This window comes from Pectinophora gossypiella, chromosome 22 (assembly GCF_024362695.1).
Source record: "Pectinophora gossypiella chromosome 22, ilPecGoss1.1, whole genome shotgun sequence".
Lineage (NCBI taxonomy): Eukaryota > Metazoa > Arthropoda > Insecta > Lepidoptera > Gelechiidae > Pectinophora > Pectinophora gossypiella.
Genome location: NC_065425.1, coordinates 8538043 through 8564340, shown reverse-complemented (window position 1 = coordinate 8564340; position 26298 = coordinate 8538043). Strand labels below are relative to the sequence as shown.

The 26298-nt window shown below is 38.4% G+C and overlaps 1 protein-coding gene across 1 annotated transcript in view; it reads right to left on the bottom strand.

Annotated features, from left to right (window-relative positions):
* Positions 1-26298, bottom strand: part of LOC126377263 (ABC transporter G family member 20) — a 122007-nt gene that overhangs the window by 2223 nt on the left and 93486 nt on the right. The window contains exons 11-14 of the mRNA XM_050024986.1: positions 22641-22756; positions 14788-14858; positions 14215-14312; positions 8225-8392 (exon numbers count right to left, since the gene is read on the bottom strand). Of these exons, the coding sequence (XP_049880943.1) occupies positions 8225-8392; positions 14215-14312; positions 14788-14858; positions 22641-22756 (453 nt within the window). The remainder of the gene's footprint in view (positions 1-8224; positions 8393-14214; positions 14313-14787; positions 14859-22640; positions 22757-26298) is intronic.

The window sequence follows — 26298 nt, the reverse complement described above, 5'->3', positions numbered from 1 at the left end:
AAGTATGAAATAAGATTAATTTCGTAGAAATTAGAATAGAAAGAAGAAGAAAGAAAGAAAAAATATTTATTCGACATACTTAAATACAATTATGAATGTATGCCGACTATAATGCTGATTTTCAGTTGGAACCCGTAAAGTAATCAGGTAACATACTTATTATTAAACAAAAAAAAATGGACACGAAGTCTAAGCACATTTTGAATTTTCTAATTACTTAAGTATATATTTTAAATGAACGTGCTGAATATTGAAATATATTTTTAATAAAAAAAAAAACAAATAATAATAAAGGTAGTCGTGTACGTTTATATTCTTATATGTCAGTATTTAGTATGTAGTGCAAAACATATAAGTATGTATCTAAAAAATAAATTTTAAATAAATTAATAATATTAATTAATTTATTTTTAATTATAAATTTTACTAACTTAGATATAATATTCTATTACTAACAAAATATGGATAAATATCTGAAATAAATATTTCATTCATTCATTATAAGATAAATATTTTATAAAAACTATTATTATTATTTTATGTTTACTTGGTGGACTAATGTTATGGGCGATAGGCTGATCCCTTATCACCATAAGGTTCATCATATCCATCTTAGGACTTCGTATCAACAGTGGCTGCAAGTTGTCTTTGATTACTTGTGGCTCTGCCCACCAGATTTGGGATTACGGGCGTGAGTTTATGTATGTATGTATGTATGTTTACTTGGTAAATTACTTACTTAATATGTTATGTTATAACACCGCATTGGGATTTGTAAAACTGTTCTTTTACTTTTATTCCGAAGCTTTTAATAGCATTAGATCGTTGCGTAGCATCTGCTATGTTAAATATGATGTATTCACTATAATATTGAGAAGGGAATATTAACCCTTGAATATTAGGCCTGGATACATGGAGCAGATGAAGTATAAAATGCTGGAGACAAAACAATAAGTAAATTAATACTATGAGTCACAAATAATAAGAGTGTTATTGGGTTACTCTTACGTTCGGTGTTAAATGACAGAATAAGAAACATTGTGACTAAAGTGAGGTGTAGTGTGTGTGTTGTGTGTGTGTGTGTGAGTGTGTGTGTGTGTGTGTGTAGTTGGAACAGATGAAGAATGTTGGGAATACGAAAGCGGTATGACCAAACCAAACATGGTACATTGACCAAATTGGAGATGTCCTTAAAAAAGTTTAGTACGATCTACTCTGAACCGGCGTGTATGAAACGATTAGTGAATGAAGAGGAACTAAGAGAAGTATGTCAAGTTTAAAATGGAATTCAACAGTCTAAAAAAAAATAATTCATAATATCGATACATAAAAGTATTAAAGTAAGAAGGTTTCATTAAAAATTCTCTTTGGCCACCACATTATCTACATTATAATCACATAGTAGGTACCTAATCCCAGCCCGACGCATCTTGCTATGCTAACCTTATGCTAATATTTACTTAGTACCACGGCTTTTAGGAGGAAAATGTCTCTAGTGATGTACCGAGCAACTTAAATAAGTTCACAACAGTTAAATGAAAAAGGTTCCAGTTGGAGTCCATTGGATTCAAGCAATTCTATAATGACCACATCTTCCTACTTTCATGTTTCTTGTCATACCCAACACTCTTACCGCACATCGGAGACCAATAGGGACTGCATTGTGAATATTATCTTTGTTCATCATCATCATCATCAGCCCAATAACGTCCCCACTGCTGGGGCACGGGCCTTCCCTATGGATGGATAGGGAGATCGGGCCTTAAACCATCACGCGGGCCCAGTGCGTATTGATGGTTATTAACGACTGCTAATGCAGCCGGGACCAACGGCTTAACGTGCCTTCCGAAGCACTCGAAGGAGCTCGAGATGAAAACTTTTTTATTTTGTGGTCACCCATCCTATGACCGGCCTTTGCGAAAATTGCTTAACTTCAACATTCGCAGACCGAACGCGTTTACCGCTGCGCCACCGAGCTCCTCATTTCTTATCTTTGTATTTTGCGGTATATTGACTACACTTATTTGCATGCATCACCTCATTTGGGTATGAGTTACCCAGTTTCATAGTCGCGCCTCCAACAAAATATAAGCATCTAAAGTTTTAAAGAATAATACAACGTATACATCGACAATTCTCCTCCCCGCACCAATTGGTATCGCGTGCCGATCTCACCCCCTCTGTGTTTTACTTTAGTCTCAAGTGGCCGAAATCCGCTAGAGCGTAAGGGGACTGTGTCTCTCTCGAACAGCAGTAGCATAAAGTAAGGTTTCTCTCTCTCTCTCTATTTAAGAGCTGCGCTCTTGTCGGTGGAGTAATCGCCATTCCTCTCTTCTTCCCGCCAAAACCGTCACCTCCCGATACGACACGACCTGCACCTTCTCTTTTATTTGTTTCATAAATGTTATCCTAGATCTACCCCTTCCTCTCTTCCCTTCAATTTTTCCTTCTATAATGTTTGTTATAAATGAATCGTGTCGTATCAGGTGGCCAATCATATTTCCTCTCCGGTTCTCTATAGTCTTCAATATGGTTCTCTTTTCTTCAACTCTTTCCAGCACTTTTTCATTTGACACCATTTCAATCCAGCTTATACCCTCCATCCTTCGCCAACACCGCATCTCAAACGCTTCCAACCTCTCTCTGTCTCTCTGTGTCATAGTCCACGTTTCACTTCCATAGAGGGCAATGCTCCAAATATATGATTTAATAAACCGTTTTCTTATTTTTAATGATATGTTTTTGGTTTTCAAAATGTATTTTTTCCTGTTAAATGCTTGTTTTGCTATCGGAATTCTGGCTATTATGTCTTGTGTGCATCTAGAGTCACTATTTTCTTTACTATACTATAAAGTCAGGAGTAATACTACTTATAGAACGGCAACTCTCCGCTCCCCACCAGTGACCGGCCACCGTAACGGCCTCCGTGATCCAGTTGCGTTAGGCTCACGATCCGGAGGTCCCGGGTTCAAATGCCGGTGGGGACAAACCACAAAAATCACTTTGTGATCCCTAGTTTGGTTAGGACATTACAGGCTGATCACCTGATTGTCCGAAAGTAAGACGATCCGTGCTTCGGAAGGCACGTTAAGCCGTTGGTCCCGGTTACTACTTACTGATGTAAGTACGTAGTCGTTACATGAGTCATGTCCAATAGCAGCTCAATAGTAACCCTGACACCAGGGTTGATGAGGTTGATACTCCACCTCACAACCCACGCGATAGAAGAAGACCTGTGGTTGATCTAGGTTTACCTCGCCCCCTCGGCCTTACTTTAGTTTTCAATCGTATGGTCGTCAGATGTCACACACACAGATGCGCGTGTACGATACAACGTCAATGTGTAGTGTCCGTAAGATGGGGTGTTTTGTATGAAGTGTCCGGGGACAGCAGACGGCATACGGTTGAAATGAGATTTATGTATGGTGTTAAGGGTGTGGTATGATGAGGGGTGGTCAACCATGTTACCCAACAATCCTGGTTCCTGGTCCCTTTTCCCGATGGGAAAATTGAACAACTGGAGGTTAAAAAGGCCACATTGAAACACAATTCGTTAGACAAGTATTATTGCTTTTCGACATTTATTGATATTGCGCACTTACTTTCATATGCGCATTTGCTTTTGTTTTGAAGTGACTTATTGTGGATTTGTCGCAGATGGCATTAACTAATTGGCTTGGCTTGAAATATTTTTTAAATGAATTGCTTCAATGCAGCCTTTTTAACCCCCTTAAACTGAAAGAATCCCTCTCCAGCCAGTATTAAATGACTCGTTACATTCTATTACCTAATCGACTAATCACATCCCTAAACTTAAGTAGAAAGTAACGACGGGCCACAGAATTAATTTGAATATTTAAATTAAAACGGAAAACAAGTAATTGAACGAAAACATCTGTTTTGATGAAAAACATTGTAAATACAATGTCAGACTGAATAAATAAGAATAAGGATAAAACTAGAAGCTCAAATGTAGGCGGAAGCACTGTTGAGAGTTCCTTTTCCTATTCCTCCATACTGGTGCTAATTCCTGTAAACACCATCTAACTTTCTAATCCCTGATGTAACTTTTATTTTATTTAATGTTTTATTATATAAGCTGTTGGTGTACCTTTTTTATAAATAAAATAAAATAAACTTTATTTTAAGTTATATCTGTCATTTTCTTATCCGCCGAACGACAAGAATAATATTTATGGAACACACGTCAATTTTTAGCACAAATCAAAAACAGCTATAAAAATTGTATGGGCTAATAACACGACAGAATTAAGTTGACAGCACACGTCAATCGGTTTGCATACCAACAAGATACCTTGTTGAATCGCCCGGGTTAATCATTTACTCATTCTTCTTAAAATTAAAAGCTGTCAAACATTCGTCCTTTTCCTTTTCCTTTTCGGCGGATAACAAAATGGCAGGTATAACTTAAAGTAAAATTAAGAAGTGTCTGCAGGAATTGGGGCCCCTGTCCAGCTAAAATTCGTGATAAAAGGAATTAATCGAATAAACAGCAATTGTTCATTAGCGCGTTTTAACTCACGTTCTGGCGGTCCGAATTCGATTCCCCTTGATGACATAGATGAAATCGCTTATGTGAGATTGTCTTTGGTTTGTCTGATGTCTCTCATATGACATGTTTTTTTTATTTTATTTTATCCATTTTGTATTTTTAAAGTAGGTCTGCATGATAACCGCGCTGCGCGCAGCGCGAATCATATTGAGCGCTTCGACCAATAAACGATACGAATGCTATCTACATAGATGGACGTCAAACGGCTATTGGTCGGTCGCGGCGCGGTTACCGTGAAGAGCCTACAGGATAGTTTAAAAATAAATGGTGCTTACTCTGTTTTGCTTTTGGATAGCCGCAACAACTGAACGTGTTCTGTTTTTGTATTGGCTCCCAGTCCAGTATTCTAGCAATTTCCATTCTTCTTCTTCTATCGTGTGGATAGTGAGGTGAATTACCAACCTCATCAACCCTGGTGTCAGGGTTACTATTGAGCCGCCAAAGGCCCCTGACATGGCTCATGTTACGACTACTTACTTACATCATTAAGTTGTAACCGGGACCAACGGCTTAACGTGCCTTCCGAAGCACGGATCATCTTACTTTTTGGACAATCAGGTGATCAGCCAAGCCAGGTGTAATGTCCTAACCAAACTAGGGATCACAAAGTGATTTTTGTGATATATCCTCACCGGGATTCGAACCCGGGACCTCCGGATCGTGAGCCCAACGCTCAACCACTGGACCATGGAGGTCGTCGGTAATTTCCATTAAACTCTTATGATTTACGTAACGTAGTACAACGCACGTTTCCTTGAGGGGTTAGGCAGAGATAAATAGTACGGCCGTGTCACAGAGAGAAAAGGACAAAATTAGACGGCAGAGAGGCCCTACATAAAAAATAATTTCCAACATCACAAATTATTATTTCTTGTGGTTTAATCCTCTATCAAAAAGGCACGTTAATAATTTCCCCTAGAAGCCTTTTTTAATTACTCCAACTTAAAATTCAAACAGACTTTGGTGTACATTTTTAAAACGGCCTTCTAATTAGCCCTCAGCCGGCGGTTTTACACTTTTTATGTTAACACCTAATTAATTAACATTTTAAATGTTATTTAATTCTCTCTCTCTCTCTCTCTATTTAAGAGCTGCGCTCTTGTCGGTGGAGTAACCGCCATTCCTCTCTTCTTCCCGCCAAAACTTTCACCTCCCGATACGACACGACCTGCACCTTCTCTTTTATTTGTTTCATAAATGTTATCCTAGGTCTACCCCTTCCTCTCTTCCCTTCAATTTTTCCTTCTATAATGTTTGTTATAAATGAATCGTGTCGTATTTAATTAAACAACATTATTCAGGAGTTTTAAAAAGAGGATTGTAAAGGGCATTTATAGAGGAATGTTCGTATTACATGCATCTAGTGGACATCGTAGCGAATACTGAGGGGGATGATTCACACCATGATTCAGAGGGCACGTTAAGCCGTTAGTCTCGGCATAAAAACACGGAGGTGGTGGAGACCAATCCGCAATGGAGCAGCGTGCTGGAGTATGCTCTATACCTCTTCCGGTTGATTGAGGGGAGGCCTGTGGCCAGCAGTGGCACGTATATAGGCTGTTTATGTTATGTTATGTTAATACAGCCAAGCCAAGCCAAGTAGTGAATGCTATCCGAGGACAAATGAGAACACGGTAAGAATGAAATGATTGTATAGTGTATCCGGGGTGTGCGTTGATCTTACCAAAAAAATAAAATAAAAAAGCAAGAAAAAAAGAAGTAAAAGCTTGGTGTGAAGTGGGTAAATAAATAATAACAATTTATTGCGGACTCAAAAGTTAACATCGATTTTTCTTTGGCAATTGAGTGCACTCTCTCGCCGGTTTACTCGGCGTAAGAACAGGAACAAGGCGTAAATGCAACATAATAAATATGGCGTAAATTCCGCTAATCCGTATACGTACAGTTATAAACAATGTACGTACACTATGTACGTTCGACGTACATTGTTTTGAGATAAGTTTGACCGCTTTTTATGAAGGTGGCTCTGTCAGGGAGGATGACATAAAGATTTCCATTTCCAACACGAAACAAAATACAAAATTACATTTCGTATGTCGTTCTGTGTGGCTTAACAATATCATTTCTCACAGTCAAACGTCGTAAAAGGCACGAAAACATCTCCGAAGACAAGAATACAAAACATGAGATACAAAACTCCTTCGTATTTCCTCGTGGGAAAATCAAACATGTCTGTCTACAACAAAGAAAATAAAAACACTAACACCTAGCACAGAGATAACAGTAGGCCAATTAGCATCGAACACAAAATAACCTAATCTTTTTTAAAGAGTTTCGTGTATTGGGAATCGCAGTCTTGATGTTCTGGATGGTGTTCTCAAAGGTTTGAAGTGATGATTATGGCTGAGATTCAAACGGCAAATGGTTTGGTGTGACTTAATTATATTTTCTTTAAATTGTTAGATAAAAACAAAAGATATGTTCAAGCGGACAAGTTACAACACGTTGCAACACGTTCAAAAATTACTCTATCTACCTATATGTCAAAAAAAAACACGTTCAGAAACTGACATGTTAAAATGAACGTTCGGAAATGAATAAAATAATATTATTACGACATGAATATTAAAAAGAACTTAACAATAATTAAATTATTACAATAGGTAAATATCTAAATAAATCATGAGCGTAATTCGCCACAATGCGAAATGCCTGCCTACCGCATATCAACCCTCCTGGCTCGGGGGAAGCGGGTGGGTTATGTCACTTTAGCCGAAAAGGACCGTACTATAGAAAATGAAAACAATAGGGTTTATTTTTGTTTGTACGATGGATTTTTCCTATAATATTAGATGATTAAGTTAATAATGGCCCCGGTTCCTGAAGACACCTCAAAGTTTTATTTTAAATTATATCCGTCATATTCTTATCCGCAGAAAAGAAAAGGGACGGATGATTAACAGCTGTTAATCTTAAAATGAATAACCCGGGCGAATAAAATAGGCGTCTCGTTGATTTGCAATCCGTTTGACGTGTGCTGTGACCCCTCTGAGCGATGTAATGTACCAACTGTTATGTTTTTACTGTGACGGTGTTGAGAATCCATGTCTCCATTTCCATTTTACAGTATTCATGTTGTTCCAGTGTTTTATTAGAGAGAGATTTGTTTAAGTTCTAAAAACTTAATAACATTAAAGTTTACAAATATGTAGCAGATATAATACTCCGGTCAATAAAGGAGTTGTAGAGTCTTCTTCTTATCGTGTGGGTTGTGAGGTGAATACCAACCTCATCAACCGTGGTGTCAAGGTTATTATTGAGCCGCCAAAGGCCCCTGACATGACTCGTGTAACGACTACATACTTACATCAGTAAGTAGTAACCGGAACCAACGGCTTAACGTGCCTTTCGAAGCACGGATCCGAAAGTAAGATTACTTTCGGACAATCAGGTGATCAGCCTGTAATGAAACTAGGGATCACAAAGTGATTTTTGTGATATGTCCCCACCGGGAACCGAACCCGGGACCTCCGGATCGTGAGCCCAACGCTCAACCACTGAACCACGGAGGTTGTAGAGTGCGTGAAAGGGATCCTAAGTATAATAATGTAATCCATGTCTGTAGCGTCCTAAATAATAAATGGTTCTATCTTTTTTCTTTCTTTCTTTAATAGGTAAAAAATAACTTACCAAAAGTCATGCCACAAAGCCCAGTGATCAGCGTCAGAATGATGACCCATCCAACGGGGCCCGTGATGGTCAGCTTAAAGAACACGAAGCCGACTAACAGCACCACTCCTGACTGGATGATCATCACCAACATCTGCACTGTCACGTGGGAGAACAGGATCTCTGTACCTAATGACAAGAGGACATAAGGGTTAATTTCGAATGACATACTTAGTACATACATACATACATAAACTCACGCCCGTAATCCCTAATGGGGTGGGCAGAGCCACAAGTAATCAAAGACAACTTGCAGCCACTGTTGATACGATGTCGTAAGCTGGATATGATGAACCTTATGGTGATAAGGGATCAGCCTATCGCCCATAACATTAGTCCATCATGTTAGATGACACAATCCCTCTGTCGGTTTTTACGACATGCCCGGGAAGACAAGCAGCTGAACGTTTTCTATGTTTTTTATTTGCTCCCAGAACAGCATAGAACATACTTAGTATTAACGTAAAATCATAAAAAAGACATCTTTATATATATACGACTATGAGAGATTAAATAACGGCCTTCGTGGTCTAGTCGTTAGGCTTTGGACTAGCGATTCGGAGACTCTGGGTTCGATTCCCGGTGGGGACACGTCTAACAAAGAACTCCGTGAGGAGACTGTCCCTGATTTGGTCAAGACAATGCAGGTTGAAATGACCAGATTGTCCGAAAAATAAGATAATTCCGTGCTTCGGAAGGCTTGTTAAGCAATCAGTCCCGGCTACCATTTTACTTGAGTATGTAATGTAATATAGAAGTACTTATGTAATGTTATGTTTACATGCGCCATGTCAGGGATATTTGGCGGTAATACAGGGTGTTAGTAATGTCGTAACGAATACTGAGGGGGGATGATTCAGACCATGATTCTGAATTAATATCAAGTGAAATTTTCGTCTTGGCAAAATTCATGTTTTTTTCGTGTTTTTTTATTTTAATTTCATTTCATTTGATAGTTGATATCAAGTGGATTCACCAGTCGGAAAATTCATGATTTTTTTTGTTTTTTTTTTTAATATGTTCAGATCCATATTTTTTTTAGTTCGGAATTTCTACTTGATTTAAAATTAGAATCATGGTTTCAATCATCCCTCAAAGTTTTCGTTGCGATGTCACTAACACCCTGTATATTTAAGAATCATCATCATCATCACCAGCCCATTAACGTCCCCACTGCTGGGGCAAGGGCCTTCCCTATGGATGGATAGGGAGGCCCAGTGCGGATTGGTGGTTATTAACGACTGATAATGCAGCCGGGACCAACGGCTTAACGTGCCTTCCGAAGCACGGAGGAGCTCGAGATTAAAACTTTTTTTTTGTGGTCACCCATCCTATGACCGGCCTTTGCGAGAGGAGCTCGGTGGCGCAGCGGTAAACGCGCTCGGTCTGCAATTGTTCAAGTTAAGCAACTTTCGCAAAGGCCGGTCATATTTAAGAATATACTATAAATATAGAATATACAGGAAATGTAGAATTTAAAAATTTATTAACAGTAAACCAAAGTAATAAGTAGTATACAATATTCTACCTAAAACTACATGAACTCTCAGAGGATGCGGTGGAATTAAGAACAGTTCGGTCATAAGAGACGTCTAAAAGCTCTTTCACTGAACTTTCAAAGCTACATACTACAATAGGGGCTTTGAACACTTTGTAAACTTTCTTCAGACTGCTTGACGCTCTTGTTTACTTACATAATTTATTTATTTATTTATTTACTTTTAGGAAGATTAACAGCTGAATAGTACAGTAAATATAATCATTAGTAACTATATGCTAATTACAAATCTCCACCTATAGGTTTCAATATAGTTATTCTATAAAGTAGGCTAATGAAATTAACATAAAAAGAACGTTAATAAAATAAATTTCAAACATGCGTTCATAAAAGAGACAATAACAATCACAAACAGTGCCAGTTTACTCACTTTATCTATGCAATTCACTAAGTGATGGTGTTAAAATAACCTTGTGTCAGTAGTCTTTTCACAGTGGTTGTGCTTGTGCTAAAGAGGTCAATATCCACGTTACTGGAAGCCTCGTTGAAACTTCTAGCTCCGCGCAAAAGAAATGCATTACGCCTGTAATTTACTCGCGTAAAGGGTGTGAACAATATTGGACGTTTATAACTTAGTAGTAACTAACAGCCTCCGTGGTCTAGTGGTTAGAGCGTTAGGCTCAAGATCTGGAGGTCCGGGTTCAGTTTAAAGATATTTTATGTCTTAATAACGACAGTTACAATGTCTTTTACTTAAGAAACAAGCGGTAGGTAAATTAGATTTTTTTAGTTCGCTTACACTATGAGTATGTAGGTATGCGTTTGCGTTTGATAGGTAAGTACAATTTTTAGAAACATCTGTTACCACAGTAAATATCAATAAAAACAAAAACACATTAAACTCACTTTTCCAGAATATAACTAGCTAATTTCGCCTTAAATGACCCAAAAGACTCAATACTTTTAATATTATCAGGTAGGTTATTGTAAATGGGGTTCGATTCCCGATGGGGACATTGTCGAAATCACTTTGTGAGACTGTCCTTTGTTTGGTAAGCTCTTTTCAGGCTTGAATCATCTGATTGTCAGAAAAAGTAAGATGATTCCGTGCTTCGGAAGGCACGTTAAGCCGTTGGTCCCGGCTATTAGTCGTAAAAACACCTCCACCAACCCGCAGTGGAGCAGCGTGGTGGAGTATGCTCCATACCCCCTCCGGTTGATTGAGGGGAGGCCTGTGCCCAGCAGTGGGACGTATATAGACAGTTTATGTAATACGTACGTACGTAGTATTATTCCTTATTCTATGCTTATAGTAGATCCCGAACGGTCTCCGTGGTTCAGTGGTTGAGCGTTGGGCTCACGATCAAGAGGCCCCGGGTTCGAATCCCGGTGGGATCATATAACAAGTGTATATAAATACATTGTTCCCGCTTTTATACCTTTTAATATTATAAAAACATGTTAAATAAAAGAAATAATTATCTGCCTTCCATTAATTTTATCTCTCCCTGCCTACTGGAAGAAATTTCTTCTAGAAATAAGCTGAACTGTTTGTCTATCTTATGCTAGTCTAAATGCCTTAATATTCTGTTCCGTGTACAATCAACTGTTAATTAAATTAAAAAAATAAGTTTTGTTGTATATCCAAGTTCACAAAATGTTACTAACAGTAGTGATATCGCGACGCCTTAGACAAAACATTCGTTGGCAGTTAGTTACTTTTTTCCTAAGGTGAACTCATATATTTCGAAATCTTAATTTTCGCAGTAAAACCCTTTAAAATTATTATTTTAGTTTAAAATACACTAAAACAAAAACCCGAGTCAATCCGAATCGCAGTATAACCCGACCGCGTTACGAAGCACCACGCGCTAATATACGTATAATAAGACGATGCTTATTTTCTTAATTTGACACGATTTTATTTAATTTAGCGCTTTTTCACAGAGTATGAGATTTTTGTAGAGGTATTTCTGCAGAGGAGCTCGGTGGCGCATCGGTAAACGCGCTCGGTCTGCGATTGTTGAAGTTAAGCAACTTTCGCAAAGGTCGGTCATAGGCTGGGTGACCACAAAAAAAAAAAGTTTTCATCTCGAGCTCCTCCGTGCTTCGGAAGGCACGTAAAGCCGTTGGTCCCGGCTGAATTAGCAGTCGTTAATAACCACCAATCCGCAGTGGGCCCGCGTGGTGGTTTAAGGCCCGATCTCCCTATCCATCCATAGGGAAGGCCCGTGCCCCAGCAGTGGGGACGTTAATGGGCTGGTGATGTGATGAGATTTTTGTATGAAGTGTCCGGTGTGAGGTAGTACCCTGGATTTCCTACCTTTTATCACGTAATTTAACATGCGGGCATGTTGGTAAATGGCCATATAATTACAAACCACCTAGATTAAAAGCTATAATAGGCCTTTACCTAAATTAATAAATACTTAATTAAGTTTTAGGATAATACAAAGAGGCTTACGGCATTATCGCTGGATTTAAACTTATATCTTGCAAAGTGGTTTTAAATATTAATACCTATTTAATTTGCTATATTGTAACCCGTGGTAGCCCAGTTGGTAGAACGCTTGCTCACTTTGAGGTCGCAGGTTCGATTCCAGCACAGCCCTAAACCAGTTTTCGAATTCATGTTTGGATCACAAATGATTACCACGTGCTCAGTAAAGGAAAACATCGTGAGGAAACCCACATTTCCGAGAAATGCATTTTCGTATGTGACCTAACCTGTATTGGGCTGGTTTTCCCTTCACAAGTTAGAACAGTCTTATAAAGTGATTTCGACAATGTCCCCATCGGGAGTCGAACCCGGACCATCGTGATCCAGATCGTGAGCTTCACGCTCTAGACCACGGAGGCTGTTACACAAAAAAATATAAAAAGTGTTAACTCGCCCGTAGGCCAGATATTAATTGGGCGAGTTGCCACCTAACCCAATTTACTGTTGTCGATTAGGAGAATGACTGTGAACTGTAGTGTAAAGGCAGAATAAAAGTCATACGCAGGCAAAGTTGGGTTGATCCCTAATATTAAACGAAGGGATTAAGGCAGACAGATAAGATCTATGAAATTATACGATGCTTAAGAATATAATAGACAAGTCAACTAGAGATTATCCGAGTTTCTCCGTTAATGACTGTTTGTAAGCAGTTTCAACTGGATTAAAAGTTCGTATCAGCGCGGGGTTGTAGATTATTTTAGTTTTTATTTTTTATGTGGTAACACCCCTCTGGTTGATTGAGGGGAGGCCTGTGTCCAGCAGTGGGACGTATGTGGGCTGTTTATGCATGCACGTTATGTTAACATGTTTTTTAATTATCCCTTCTGTACGTAGTATACAGGGTGTGAGTGACATCGTAACGAATACTGAGGGGGTTGATTCAGACCATGATCCCGAGTTAATATCAAGTGAAATTTCCCATCGCATCTCATCTCGTATATAAACATGGTCTGAATCATCCCTCATAGTTTTCGTTACGATGTCACTAACACCCTGTATTTGTTTATTTTATGACAAAAGTACGAATTCCTAGCATTAGGATGTATTACAGGTAAGTTCTAAATAATTAATGTAATGTAGTACTTAATGTACGGTCTCGAGCATTAGTTATGTTTGTACACTTTGGTACCATGTCACATTAACTTTTTTGACAAATTGAACTGTAAGTCTCACTAAATGTCAAATATGTTATTGCGACAGAGTCCTAAAGTAATGTAAAAAAAAAATAATGTACCCAACATTATACTGCTCATGACTGTACAGTACAAGGTGTGGTGTCGCAAGTAAATCATTATTGAGAAGAAAGTAAAATACATCCAATCAAAAACATAAATGTGAAATGACAGCCAAGTTCAATATTATGATAAATGCCTTGGTTGTTGACTTTAACGACAAAAGAAGTGAGATCTAAATGGGTGCCAAATTCAATGGTCAGTCCTGAAATTTATTTATAAGTAACAGTATAACATATCATATCTTCTTATACCATAAGATAATGTATTGTAGCCTAAAGTCTGTCTTGGCTAGTTTTTATAAACCTACCAACGAATTATGTTCGATAGCTAGTTTATACCAACAATCCAAATTTTCGGAATTATAAAATAAGAACCGACAAATAATTGTAGGTTTCAAATGGTTCGTGTAATACTACACACGGTGTGGCTCGCCAGTTCTGTTTCTTGAACTTGGCTTGACACGCGACCGCGTGTCTAGATATCGGGAAGCGCCGTCCAAACCCCGGTACTAGACTTACACCAATAAATTATTAATTTATCTTAAGTGTAGTTTTCACTAACACAGTTGGTTCGACCATTCATCATATCACGTCGGTCTAACAGAAAGCTCGATGAGGTGTGGGTACTTAGTTCATTTTTATTGAATATGCCTGTGACTACCCCAATTAGGATATAATAACCTTATATAATGTTAAGAAAGTACTAAATTTGCACTTACCAGTTATTCCAGACACTAATGACCGCTCCAAGATGCCTTCATTCCTCTCAGCCAACATAGCGCCTGAAGTCAACGCGACGGCCAAGAAGAATATTATACTGGAAACATTAATTGCTTTAAATTTTGTCCAGGCGCTTAGCGTAGTTACACGAAATTGAACGAGAAACAGAGCGCGATCAGCTGCTCATCGGCTCAGGTGTGTCGTTAAAACCGACAGAGGGTTTGTGTATTTTCAGATTCTGACAATAATGTCTATAAAGACTAGGTATTCTATTGGCGATTGACTGAACATAGGTTACTCGTACGGTAGGGTTGATCATTATCTTTCTTAGGACTACTTATTAAAAGTGGCAGCAAGTTGCCTTCTTATTACCTACTAGTGGCTCTACTCACCCTATAAGGTATTACGAGCGTGAGTTCATGAAAGTATGTAAGTTTATAGCCAACTGTAGTCAATAATGAAAATGTCTGCGCTATAAGAATGTAATCGAGAAATTATTCCACTTTCTCTCCGAAATGTGAAGGCAAATGTATTGAAATGAAATTCAGGAACTAATAATTGTAGGTACTTACGTTAAAATAACTCCGGGCCCGGCGAAGTCGGTGAAATTCGGTGTTTCCAGTCCGTAAACCGGCTTATTGAACTGTGAACGAACAATAAAAAAAATGACACTAGGTACTAATTTCCATTCACGAAAATCTTAATCGCAAATTCAGGGACGGACCATTGTCTTATTTGAAATACCCCAAACCCAATGATGTTTTACAGTATGTTAAAATAACTAGTTTTAGCAGAGAGAAAAATACGTATATTTCATAGCGACAATTTTTGCTAAGACAAAAGTACATACATATTTTATGTCAATATAAAAACATTGGTGTTCAACAATGCACAACAATCTCAACAATTTAAGCCTGGCAATTTAACGATGGCTAACCCTAAAAATTTAAAAGACGAAGCATTATCTAAAAACGTTAATAAATGCATGGCTTTCTAATTTGGGAGTAGTATATCAACATAATGCCATGTATAAGATTCCGGTGGCACTGCAGTCGCTGTTATAAGGTTAAATAGCATAGCATACCCTACTCATAGCTTAAAAAACTATTTACAAGAAGACACTTTACCTATTTTAATAAGTATAGTTATGTATAGGCAGGATCATAGTTCTGTGTAAGAGATTCAGCGGGCGCTTCAAAATTGCTTCTTTTAATGGCCGAGTGAGGTCTCTATTTCCGTATAATTATATAAAAGTACTCTATGGTTCCTATTGTAGATTGCAACAGAGAGTTTTAACAAAATATGTGTTTGTGTTTGACTGAACCACCCTTTGAAATACGAAACAATTCACTTAAAAACGAGAGCTTAGTAACTTCTACCTCTTCATCGTCATTAATTTAAGAGCTACACTCTTGTCGGTGTAGCATTCTCCATGCTACTTTTTTAAGGAAAAATAGAACAGTGGGGAGCTCAGTGGCGCAGCGGTAAACGCGCTCGGCCTGCGATTGTTGAAGTTAAGCAACTTTCGCAAAAGCCGGTCATAGGATGGGTGAGCATAAAAAAAGTTTTTATCTCGAGCTCCTCCGTGCTTCGGAAGGCACGTTAAGCCGTTGGGCCCGGCTGCATTAGAAGTCGTTACTAACCACCATTCCGCTCTGGGCCCGCGTGGTGGTTTAAGGCCCGATCTCCCAATCCATCCATAGGGAAGGCCCGTGCCCCAGCAGTGGGGACGTTATTGGGCTGGTGATGATGAGAACAGTGGCACATTAAATTATATCATCATCATCATCAGCCCATTAACGTCCCCACTGCTGGGGCACGGGCCTTCCCTATGGATGGATAGGAACGCTTGAACGCTTTCATACATCACCGTATGTTTGAATTCACCGCGCAACCCGCCGCGTGTCCATAAACGAACTTTTAAAAGTTTATCACTGCATAGAGCATCGTATTTTATCTCGAAACATAGAAGCTAAAATGTCTGCAAGTTGTATCAAATGATTTGTGTTTCGCTACCTCAATAAACATCCGTGGGTTGTTTCCATCGTCGGTACAACCAACAGACACCTACTGCCTTATTACAGAACTAAGACTAAAGAGACTAGGTTCCTTTTTTTTACGTGACTTATTGTAGATTTGCCGCAGATGGCATTAACTACTTGGCCGGACAAATGGGGAGCGCTGAATGCTCTCACCCGGTACAACGTTTAAGACAACCGGCCTGAGGGTGCGAGTTGGGCGCGAACCTCGGCTCAGGGCGTCGTCTGAGAGGAAAAATATTTGAAAGAATTAATCGACCCTAATGGGTCGATAGCGATAAGCCAAAATGACACCAAGGTTGATGGGGTTGGTAATTCACCTCACAACCCACACGATAGAAGAAGAAGAAGCGATAAGCGCTGATTGAGGGAAATCGTCGACTACGCCGGCGGGGTCGGTATCGGGGTCCTGAAGTGTTTGGTGTCGCGAGCTGATTGGCTGCTTCCAAATATACATATATCGTACTACGAAAAAAGTCCACGGATTTTAATGGAACTAATTTCTGTACCGTCGGTGAAAAGTAATACAAGTCCAAAATTCAAGTTTTGAGAAAATCGAGTTTAAAGTTAAAAATATTGTAGCCCGCGACTTATAAGGAATAATGGAACAGAAGTTAGATGTGTCGATAGGTGATGATGGAAGGTTTCTTTTCTAATATTTAGTTATATTTAGAACCTAAACAGAAATGGTAGAGGATCAAAATAAATTACATGTATCAGTTGACACCAACTTTTATATTGTGTAAATTGATACAAGTCTACTTATACCTTTTTACACACATAACTATAAAAAAGTCATCGTTGATATATCATATTTCAATTATTAATTTTACAATCTTATTCTACAAAAAACAAAATGTCTTGGAAGAAAGTTTATTTCATAATGTTGTAGAAAGGCAAAATTCTATTTATTTTCTTTAAAAAGTAAAGAAACGTAACTTATATCAATTGACACAAACGATAAACTATAACGAATTTGTGTCAAGTGGTTTAACATGACTTATTTTTTCGGTTTTATTGTGTAAAATGATACATGTTTTTACGAATTTCTAATAATAAATACATATAAAGATGGTACACGTATATATAGTGTAAGGTGGCGATAATAAGATATTTTTGTTATGATTTTACTCTCAAAACTCATAAATAACCGGTCAAAACCACCACTGCTGCCCACTACAAACACATTTTGTCCACTACACTACGCCCCTAATCAAAACCACTTTTGGTTCATTTTTGCAGTCAAAATCTTACAAATTCAATTATGATAATATTTCCACCCCTAACAAATGAAGGTAAGAGGAATCATATTAAGACTGGTCATTAGGAATGTTTCGGGCTAGCCTGGCAGTATGGCCTGGAGATAAAGGTGATGTACCTACGTACTTTTAAACCAAAATCACACAAACCGGTAAGTGTTACTTCTTTCTTGCTGAAACTATTTAAAAGATCACAACTCATTCCACAATCAAAATCCCCTAAAGTAAAGTAAAATTCGATATTTCGAATTATCAAAATTCCCGGTCTAATGGTAGCCCGCAACATTGACAGAACGATAAACGGAGTCGAATCAATGTTGACGATGAGAATAGGTAGTGAAAATGAAGATCATTGGTTCACCTCCAAACCTATAGGTTACACAGGGCTATCCTCAGACCATGACCATGACCACCATGGACCACGGTCTGTTATGGTTAAGCTAAATGAGCTCGTTTCCGCAAAACTCTACACGTAAGCACACGTGGGGGACTTTCCGCATATCCTCGCGTATGGACCACTATTGTGAAGTGGGCAAACTTCCCACTATATCATCATCATCCTCCTGCCCTTATCTCACTCTAGGTGGAGTCGGCACAACATGTATGGGCAAATGTCCCATCTTCTTCTTCTTCTATCGTGTGGATTGTGAGGTGAATTACCAACCCCATCAACCCTGGTGTCAGGGTTATAACTGAGCCGCCATAGGCCCCTGACTTGACTCAATGAATACTCGAATGTCCCATATGTAATGTTATTTTAATGGGCTCAGTTTTCCGCATAAACACAAGTGGTCCATTATGCGTGCTTTTATTGACTATGTAAGCCAACTAACTCCTTTTAGAAGCTCAAATATCTCCTGGGATTTTTACAAACTTTGTGACCTGGTTTAATTAAGGGGTTGTGCCCGTGGTGTTGCCAATTATTTATTCTAATCTAATCTATCCTACAAGATCCCACTGCTGGGCAAAGGCCTCCCCTTCCTCTTTCCATTTTTCACAGTCCTGTGCGTAATTCTCTCTTATGTAATCAAAATACAGAAAACAAATATTACTGGTGGTGCTCAAGAGTTCAGAGCAGTTATTCCCTTTATAAAAATGAGGAAGCTCGACAAATTTACACCATTCAACGTGTTTGAGAAACTGGTAATCTTCTCTTGAGAAGATGTAGCAGATCCCGATGCTGCCGATGCCGAGCTGTCATCTACGGCTGTGTAGGTTCAAAAATACCACTACCGGCGCTTGCATAAAAGATCTAACCAGCGTGTATTGAATTGCATATTAATTGGAGCTCGATAATATTTGGAGCCATTATTTCACGTCTACAACCTCCTTAGCAATGAAGACAGCGTTCAATCTGCCACCGCTTAACCTGCATGTAATCAAGAAAACTATGTAAAACAGCTATGCTTCGAGCTAAGGGAAGGAGACTAACGACAGTTATGACAAATCTCAAATACCTCTTGACTAACCCTGCCATGGTGATAACGACGCCAAGATCAGGACCCACAACTTATTGAGGTACTGTAATTAAGTACTACAAGGTGGTTATAGCAGAAAGAGAAAAAACACGGTTTGGTCTGAAGTACTAACTTAGCCTATACCCATTCGCAATGCGGATCAGATATGGTTTGCTGTGGCTATAGACAAAATGTCTTCCCATAGACAGGTTTATGCGGAGGTCATCCTAGGATACACACTGGTGGCGCATGGAATCGAACTTGTATGTATCATTATACACGACACGTTATTGATATCTAAGATCGTATTTTCTGAAATATTTTGATATATATTAATTTATATTACTTTTCACGAAAAAATAAATTTGGTGTTTGATGTTACAACTATAATTATATCATTAAACACGGACTGTGAGAATTCAAGGATTGCGTGTATTTTAATATATGTTGAGTTGCATTTACTTACACCAAAATATTTAGTGAAAATCTTCATTTCACTTTAATGCAAGTTAAGATGAATTATGTTACACGTGTTATAACAGCATGAATCCTTCACAAACAGTACTTATATCACTAAACACAAAAATTATCTCCGTATTTATAATAGCTACAGTTACGAGAATTAGACAGAAAGAAAGAGAATTTTTTGAACATGAAGTGTGTGCTAATAACTCAAAAGTGATACAACTCGAGTTGTATTACTTTTCACCGACGGTACAGAATTAAAAGTCATAATCATTCTAAGAAGAATCTGTTAAGTAGCGCCACGGCAGCGGGATATCAATCGTGGAACTTAAACCTTTTATCTTCGTTTTTCAATAACGCGGGTAATCACATTTTGCTGTTTCACATAATGTAACTCATTTTGACAACTAACTGCGATAAAGCGGGGATGAGAAAAGCGCTCTGATTGGCTCACTCAAGTTCCTCAACATGTCTAAAAACCACGGAGACGGTCGCGATTGGTCAAACGTTGTCATTATTTGACTTATTTGTCAGATGTGTCGACAGAACCAGTTTGCCTGTTATTAGGAATCTAATGCTTCTATCGCCGATGGTTGTTTAATTTCGCAACGAAACAATTTCATATTTATTTCAGGTAAATGTACATGTAAACATACTGAATAAACTACGCAATTTTAATTTGGATCGGTCCGTTATAACATAGATAAAGGTCAGACGTGTTTGCGGGTCGTGATTGGTCGGTCAGATGGAAAAAGTGCCGGAGGGAAAAAAATATGATGGACAAATTCTGGCAAAACGCTGATTGGATTAAACACTTTTAGTGAATACACCAATTTTAAAAACAAAAGGAACGTTATTGCCGATTCTTCTTTTTAATTTTATTATCTTAATGGTGCTGATTCCTGTACAGTCATGTACCCACTTTAGAACGCTGTCGCACTATCATATTTGACATTTAGTGAGACTTACGGTTTATTTTGTCAAAAAAGTTAATGTGACATGGTATCAAAGTGTATACATATTAATGCTCGTGACCGTGATAGGACATTGCGGGTTTGAATCACCTATGATTGACCGAAGAAGATGATTCCGTGCGCAGGGCACGTTAAGCTGTTGCTCCCGGCTATTAGCCGTAAAACACCAACCCGCAGTGGAGCAGCGTGGTGGAGTATGCTCCATACCCTCTCCGGTTCATTGAGGGAAGGCCCGTGCCCAACAGTGGGACATATGATATATAATATGTAGATACAGGGTGTTTACGTTACGTTATATATTGTTTTTGTAGTCTACTCGTCCGAATGGTTTGATGAGACTGGACCAGTTTGCTCAGAATGAAAATGAGTATTTTGGTCCTTTACCGTTTACCTTTACAACAGTGGGACGTACTGTACAGGCTTTTTAGGGTGGGTAGAGCCACAACTAATAAAAAAAAAACTTGCAGCCACTGTTCAATCAATCAATCAAATATACTTTATTGCAAACAACATATGAAACAAATTTACACAAATAGACGATAGATACAGTACAATCTGGCGGCCTTATTGCTAAGCAGCAATTTCTTCCAGGCAACCAGTGGAAAGGAAATATTTATTACAATTTGTTGTTGATGCGAAGGCCTATGATGGATTTGATGAACCTTATGGTGGCAAAGAATCACCGCTGTGTCTCAAATCGAATATTGGAGAACGAATGAAATAATAAACTCAGTTCAAATAGCAATAAGCGGCTTTATTGTTTGGCTTCTCCCAGGCGGTTCTTTTTTTTTCTTAGGTTGTGGAACTTATTAAGAACTAGCTTTGCGCCGGTGACTTCGTTCGCGTGGACTTCGGTTATGTCACAGTAAGCACTAAGAATGTCTAAGTCCGTCTATGGTACAGTCATGAGCAATATCATGTACCCACTTTAGAACCCTATCGCACTATCATATTTGACATTTAATTAGACTTGCAGTTTATTTGTCAAAAAAGTTAATGTGACATGGTTTCAAAGTGTATACATATTAGTACTCGTGACCGTACCCTGTAAAAACATCCCTAGATAGTACTTTTTGTCGTATTTAGGTTTCGAAAGTTGGAACAGACGTGAATACACACATACATACATAGCGGGCAGACATATAACCCTCCCTTTTGCTTCGCCGGAGTCAGGTGAAAATGACACATTGACATGTCACCTGGTGTCACTCCCATACATTTTTATTATCGTCACTGTCGATCGTCATAATAGGCTAGTTTCCAACTAGTCAAATCAGTTACTTTTTACTAAACGTCAAAACACGAAAATACTATTGAATTTGTATGAAACAGCACAATGCGACGTCAAAGAAAAACGTGATAAAATGTCGTATTATTATTACGTTTTTCTTGATTCAAATTCATAAATAAGTAAAATAGAAAAAAGAAAATTTTTTTCGTTATTTTTAGATCTGTCTTTATTTAGTAATCAGAATTTCATAATTTATCTTGCACCTAGTACACGACCCAATTGTTTGCAGCATTCGCCTATTGGTGAAAGCCCTCGATAAAATTCACGTCGCAGTGTCTCCGCAGAGCCTGCCGGTTGGATAGCCCAGAGCCTTTGGTTTCGTAGCACATGTGTTTTTCGTGACTTCTTGTAGGTTTGCCGCAAATGGCATTAACTACATGGCTGGGGTTTCTTAGCATAAAAACAGGAGCGGGTGGGGGGGAGCTGGTTCACCAGGTTGCAGACAACCTATCTCAAATCAAATCAAATCAAATCAAATCAATTTATTTTCTCCGTAGTGTATTAGATGAAATTCACCAACCCCATCAACCCTGGTGTCAGGGTTATTACTGACCCGCCATAGGCCTCTGACATGACTCATGTAACGACTACGTACTTACATCAGTAAGTAATAACCGGGACCAACGCCTTAACGTGCCTTCCGAAGCACGGATGATGACCCTCATGGACCCCCCCCATGGACCCCCCCATGACCCCCCCCCCATGGACATCCCCGCCTGGATCTGCCAATTATTATTATTATTATTTGTGAATCAAGAGGGCACGAACAAATGCAGCCCGAATGGCCACTGCGACATAGTCACAGCTATTGTGGCCAAGTCCCTACATATATATTTAAAACTCCTCCTCTAGACCGATCCGTTCGATTAGATCATGACCTTCCCCGCCTGGATCGGCCCATGCACAGAAGCTCAGAGAAGAGGTATATTGGACTACTCACGTAAACAGGTATGGAGAGCAGTCTCTTGGGCAGTTTGCATGTGACGGCTAGATGCTCAGTGGCCTCCATGAACGACAGCTGCAGGTCCCTGTTCAACATCCACTCCACTTGCTTATCTGTGGATAAATAACATTTATAAGGTATTTGGCTTCCATAGTCTCTGCTTATCCTGGTGGGAAATAGGCGTGAGTTTATAAATAGTGTTTTCATTGTAGAGTTATTTTTGTGATTATTTCCCCACCGGGATTCGAATCCGGGACCTCTGGATTGTGAGCCTAACGCACCTTTTTTTTTGACGTGACTTATTGTAGATTTGCCGCAGATGGCATTAACTACTTAGCCGGACAAATAGGGAGCGCTGAAGGCTCTCACCCGGTACAACGATTAAGACAACAGGCCTGAGGGTACCCAGTTGGGCGCGAACCTCAGCTCAGGGCTTCGCCTGAGAGGAAAAATATTTGAAACAATTAATCGTCTCTAGTGGGTCGATAGCGATAAGCGCTGATTGAGGGAAACTGTCGACCACGCCGGCGGTATCGGTATCGGGGTCCTGAAGTGCATACGGATCACCACCTATCACGTTGGTCTAACAGAAACCTCGGTGAGACGTGGCTACTTAGTTCATCTTGCGATGGATGTACCTCTGACCCTCTGACTACCCCATTAGGATATAGTCGTGAGCATATGTTATGTTCATCATCAAAGATAAGTTGAACGTCGTGTCTTATAAGGAAGTGAAGGAATTGACCTTTGATACACAAGAATGGAGAATGCTACACCGACAAGAGCGTGGCTATAAATTAGTAGTGTTATGTTAAAAGGTCTATTTATATCATATTGTTATTGTTAGCAAACCAGTCATAATAAAATATATTTAGATTCGGTGTACTAGCAAAAACGATAAAAACGTTCATCGTAATAGTTTACCTAACCAAGTGTAGACAATATCGTAAATAATGATATCTTACTTGTAACACTTTACTCCCACGTGTATTAACATTTATGCTACAAATAGTTATCTGAGTCATCTGGGTCCGCTAACCTAACCTGCACATTTCAAAGGTCCGGTTTTTTACACATACGATGGCCTGTCTGACCTTTCAACCCGCGAAGGTAAAACCAGCCTAGTACATGTCAGGTCACACCTCCAAAAATGCATTTCTCAAATGGGTTTCCTCGCGATGTTTTCCTGCACCGCTGAGCACGTGATATTTGCAAACATGAATTCGAAAACAAATTCGACTGTCATCGGTTTAGGCCTGTGCTAGATTCGAACCTGCGACCTCAAAATGAGAAACAAACGTTCTACCAACTGGGCTACCACAGCTCGGCACGGCCAAATGGATATCTGTGTATTCAAAAAATGTTTTTCACGCACTCGAGCTTAGGGAATCACAGAAAGAGAAAATTAAAAATACACAGAGAAAATTAAATCGAAAAAGTCTCACTTGGACGGAATTTGATCCCGCACCACAGCATAATGAAGTCGCATGAACAGAATGAGGACAGGATGATGTAATGACACGCTTACTCCGGCGGTTCAAATCCTGTCCGAGTCAGACGTTATCGATTTAATTTTCTCTGTGTACTTATTAATTATTATGTTTACCGAGCACAAATCTTGGTAACCACGTGATAGCAATTATCTGTGATCTAAACATGAATTCAAATTCATAAAGTCGAATACAGTGGTTTAGAACCGAATATTGTACCTATCTAGTATTTTCACCAATACAGTTGGGTGGTCCATTAGAGGCGGCGGTGATACAGCTCTTCACCTATCACTTTGGTCTAACAGAAAGCTCGGAGAGGTGTAGGTACTTAATTCATCTTACGATGAATGTACCTACCTCGTGCGAATATAGTTGTGAGATTATATTTTATATTTATAAAGCTCTACTTTATCTAAAATTATATAGGACTGAACTGAACACAGACGTTCACCGAAAACAATGTAGATGGCGTTGTGAAGCTTTAACGCAATATTACCTATTTTCTCATTACTCGGGTACAAATTGATGTTTGGATCACATTATATATAAAATTATGTTATTACCTATATTGTTTCTCCTTATTTTCATCAGAGTAATAATGGGTTTAAGATGTAATTTTGCCTGGGTGTAATAAAAAGGGTTATCATTAAAATATACAGGGTGTTAGTGACATCGTAACGAAAACTTTGAAGGATGATTCAGACCATGATTCTAAGTTGATATCAAGTGGAATTTTCCGTCGCAAAAGTATGGATAGGAAAATAATTAAAAAAAAACACAAAAAAATTCATGAATTTTTTGACAGGAAATTCCACTTGATATCAACTCAGAATCATGGTCTGAATCATCCCCCTCAATATTCGTTACGATGTCACTAACACCCATACCTACTTGTATGGCTACCGTATGTACTTGTACGGGGTCTAAGTGACATCGTAACGAATACTGAGAGGGATGATTCAGCTGATTATTCTGAGTTAATATCAAGTGGAATTTTCCATCGCAAAAGTAAAGAATTGAAAATAATTAAAAAAAACTAAAAAAAATACATGATTTTTGCGACGGTAAAATCCACTTGATATCGACTCAGAATCATGGTCTGAATCATCCCTCAAAGTTTTCGTTACGATGTTACTAACACCCTGTATACGCAAAAACAAAGATAAAAGATGTCTGTTATCCATGAAATTAGAAGGTTTAAGGAAGGAAAATCTGTACATTGTTTTTGAGGAAAGTTGCCTGGAAAGTCCTTCATTGGCATAATGACATAGAAAACCAATAATGTATACTCTATTTTAAGAATAAATGAATTCTGAAATTGGAAACCCTTTTTATAGCAATTTATTTAAAGCTATTTTTCTGTGGATCTACACGTTAGTGGAATAATAAGAAAAGAATTTGTATTCAGAAGGCTAGGCTCTGGTCTAGGCATAAAATATACATTCGTAAGACCTCAGTATCCGACATTACAAAGGAAAAAGTTAGGATAACATCTAATGTTTTATTTAAATATAGTAAGTTAGTAGTAAATACTAGGAGTCAGATAAGTACTTAGAAGTTTCTTTCTTGAAACCATTTCGAATTTTTTGGCTGTCTACCTAAAGCTTTATTTTTTTCAATCGGCATTTAAAACTTGGACTGAGAAATGGGAAGCGTTGAGGGAAAAAAATGTATTTGTCAATTTGTACACGCGTCATTGAGATCTACGTTTCATATTCAATCAAACTTGGCAATCCGGTGCCAATAATATAAAATGAACGAAAAAAAAATGAATATAAGTAGTCATAAAATGAACTTTCAATTTAATTGGCATGCTGCTTAAGTTTATTCCAGCTTCTGAACTTTTTATGGCGTCATAAACTGAGACCCACCAATCGCGTTGCAGTATTTTTAATGACCTAAGATTAGTCATAAAATTGCGTTTATCTTGAAGAAGGAGTATTAAAAGGGCCTTATTAATAAGTAATAGATAATCTCTGTTTATGACCAAGTCAACCATAAATATTTTTATACTATAATAGTTTTTTGGATTGTCTATGGTTAGTTAAGAAAAACTCAATGTTCTAAAATGGTGTAAGATTTTTCGTGCCATAAAATAAATATATCGTGATTCTATAAATCGCCTGTTTTTTATGTTGCCCTCATCAAGCTACCGGAAGGACTTT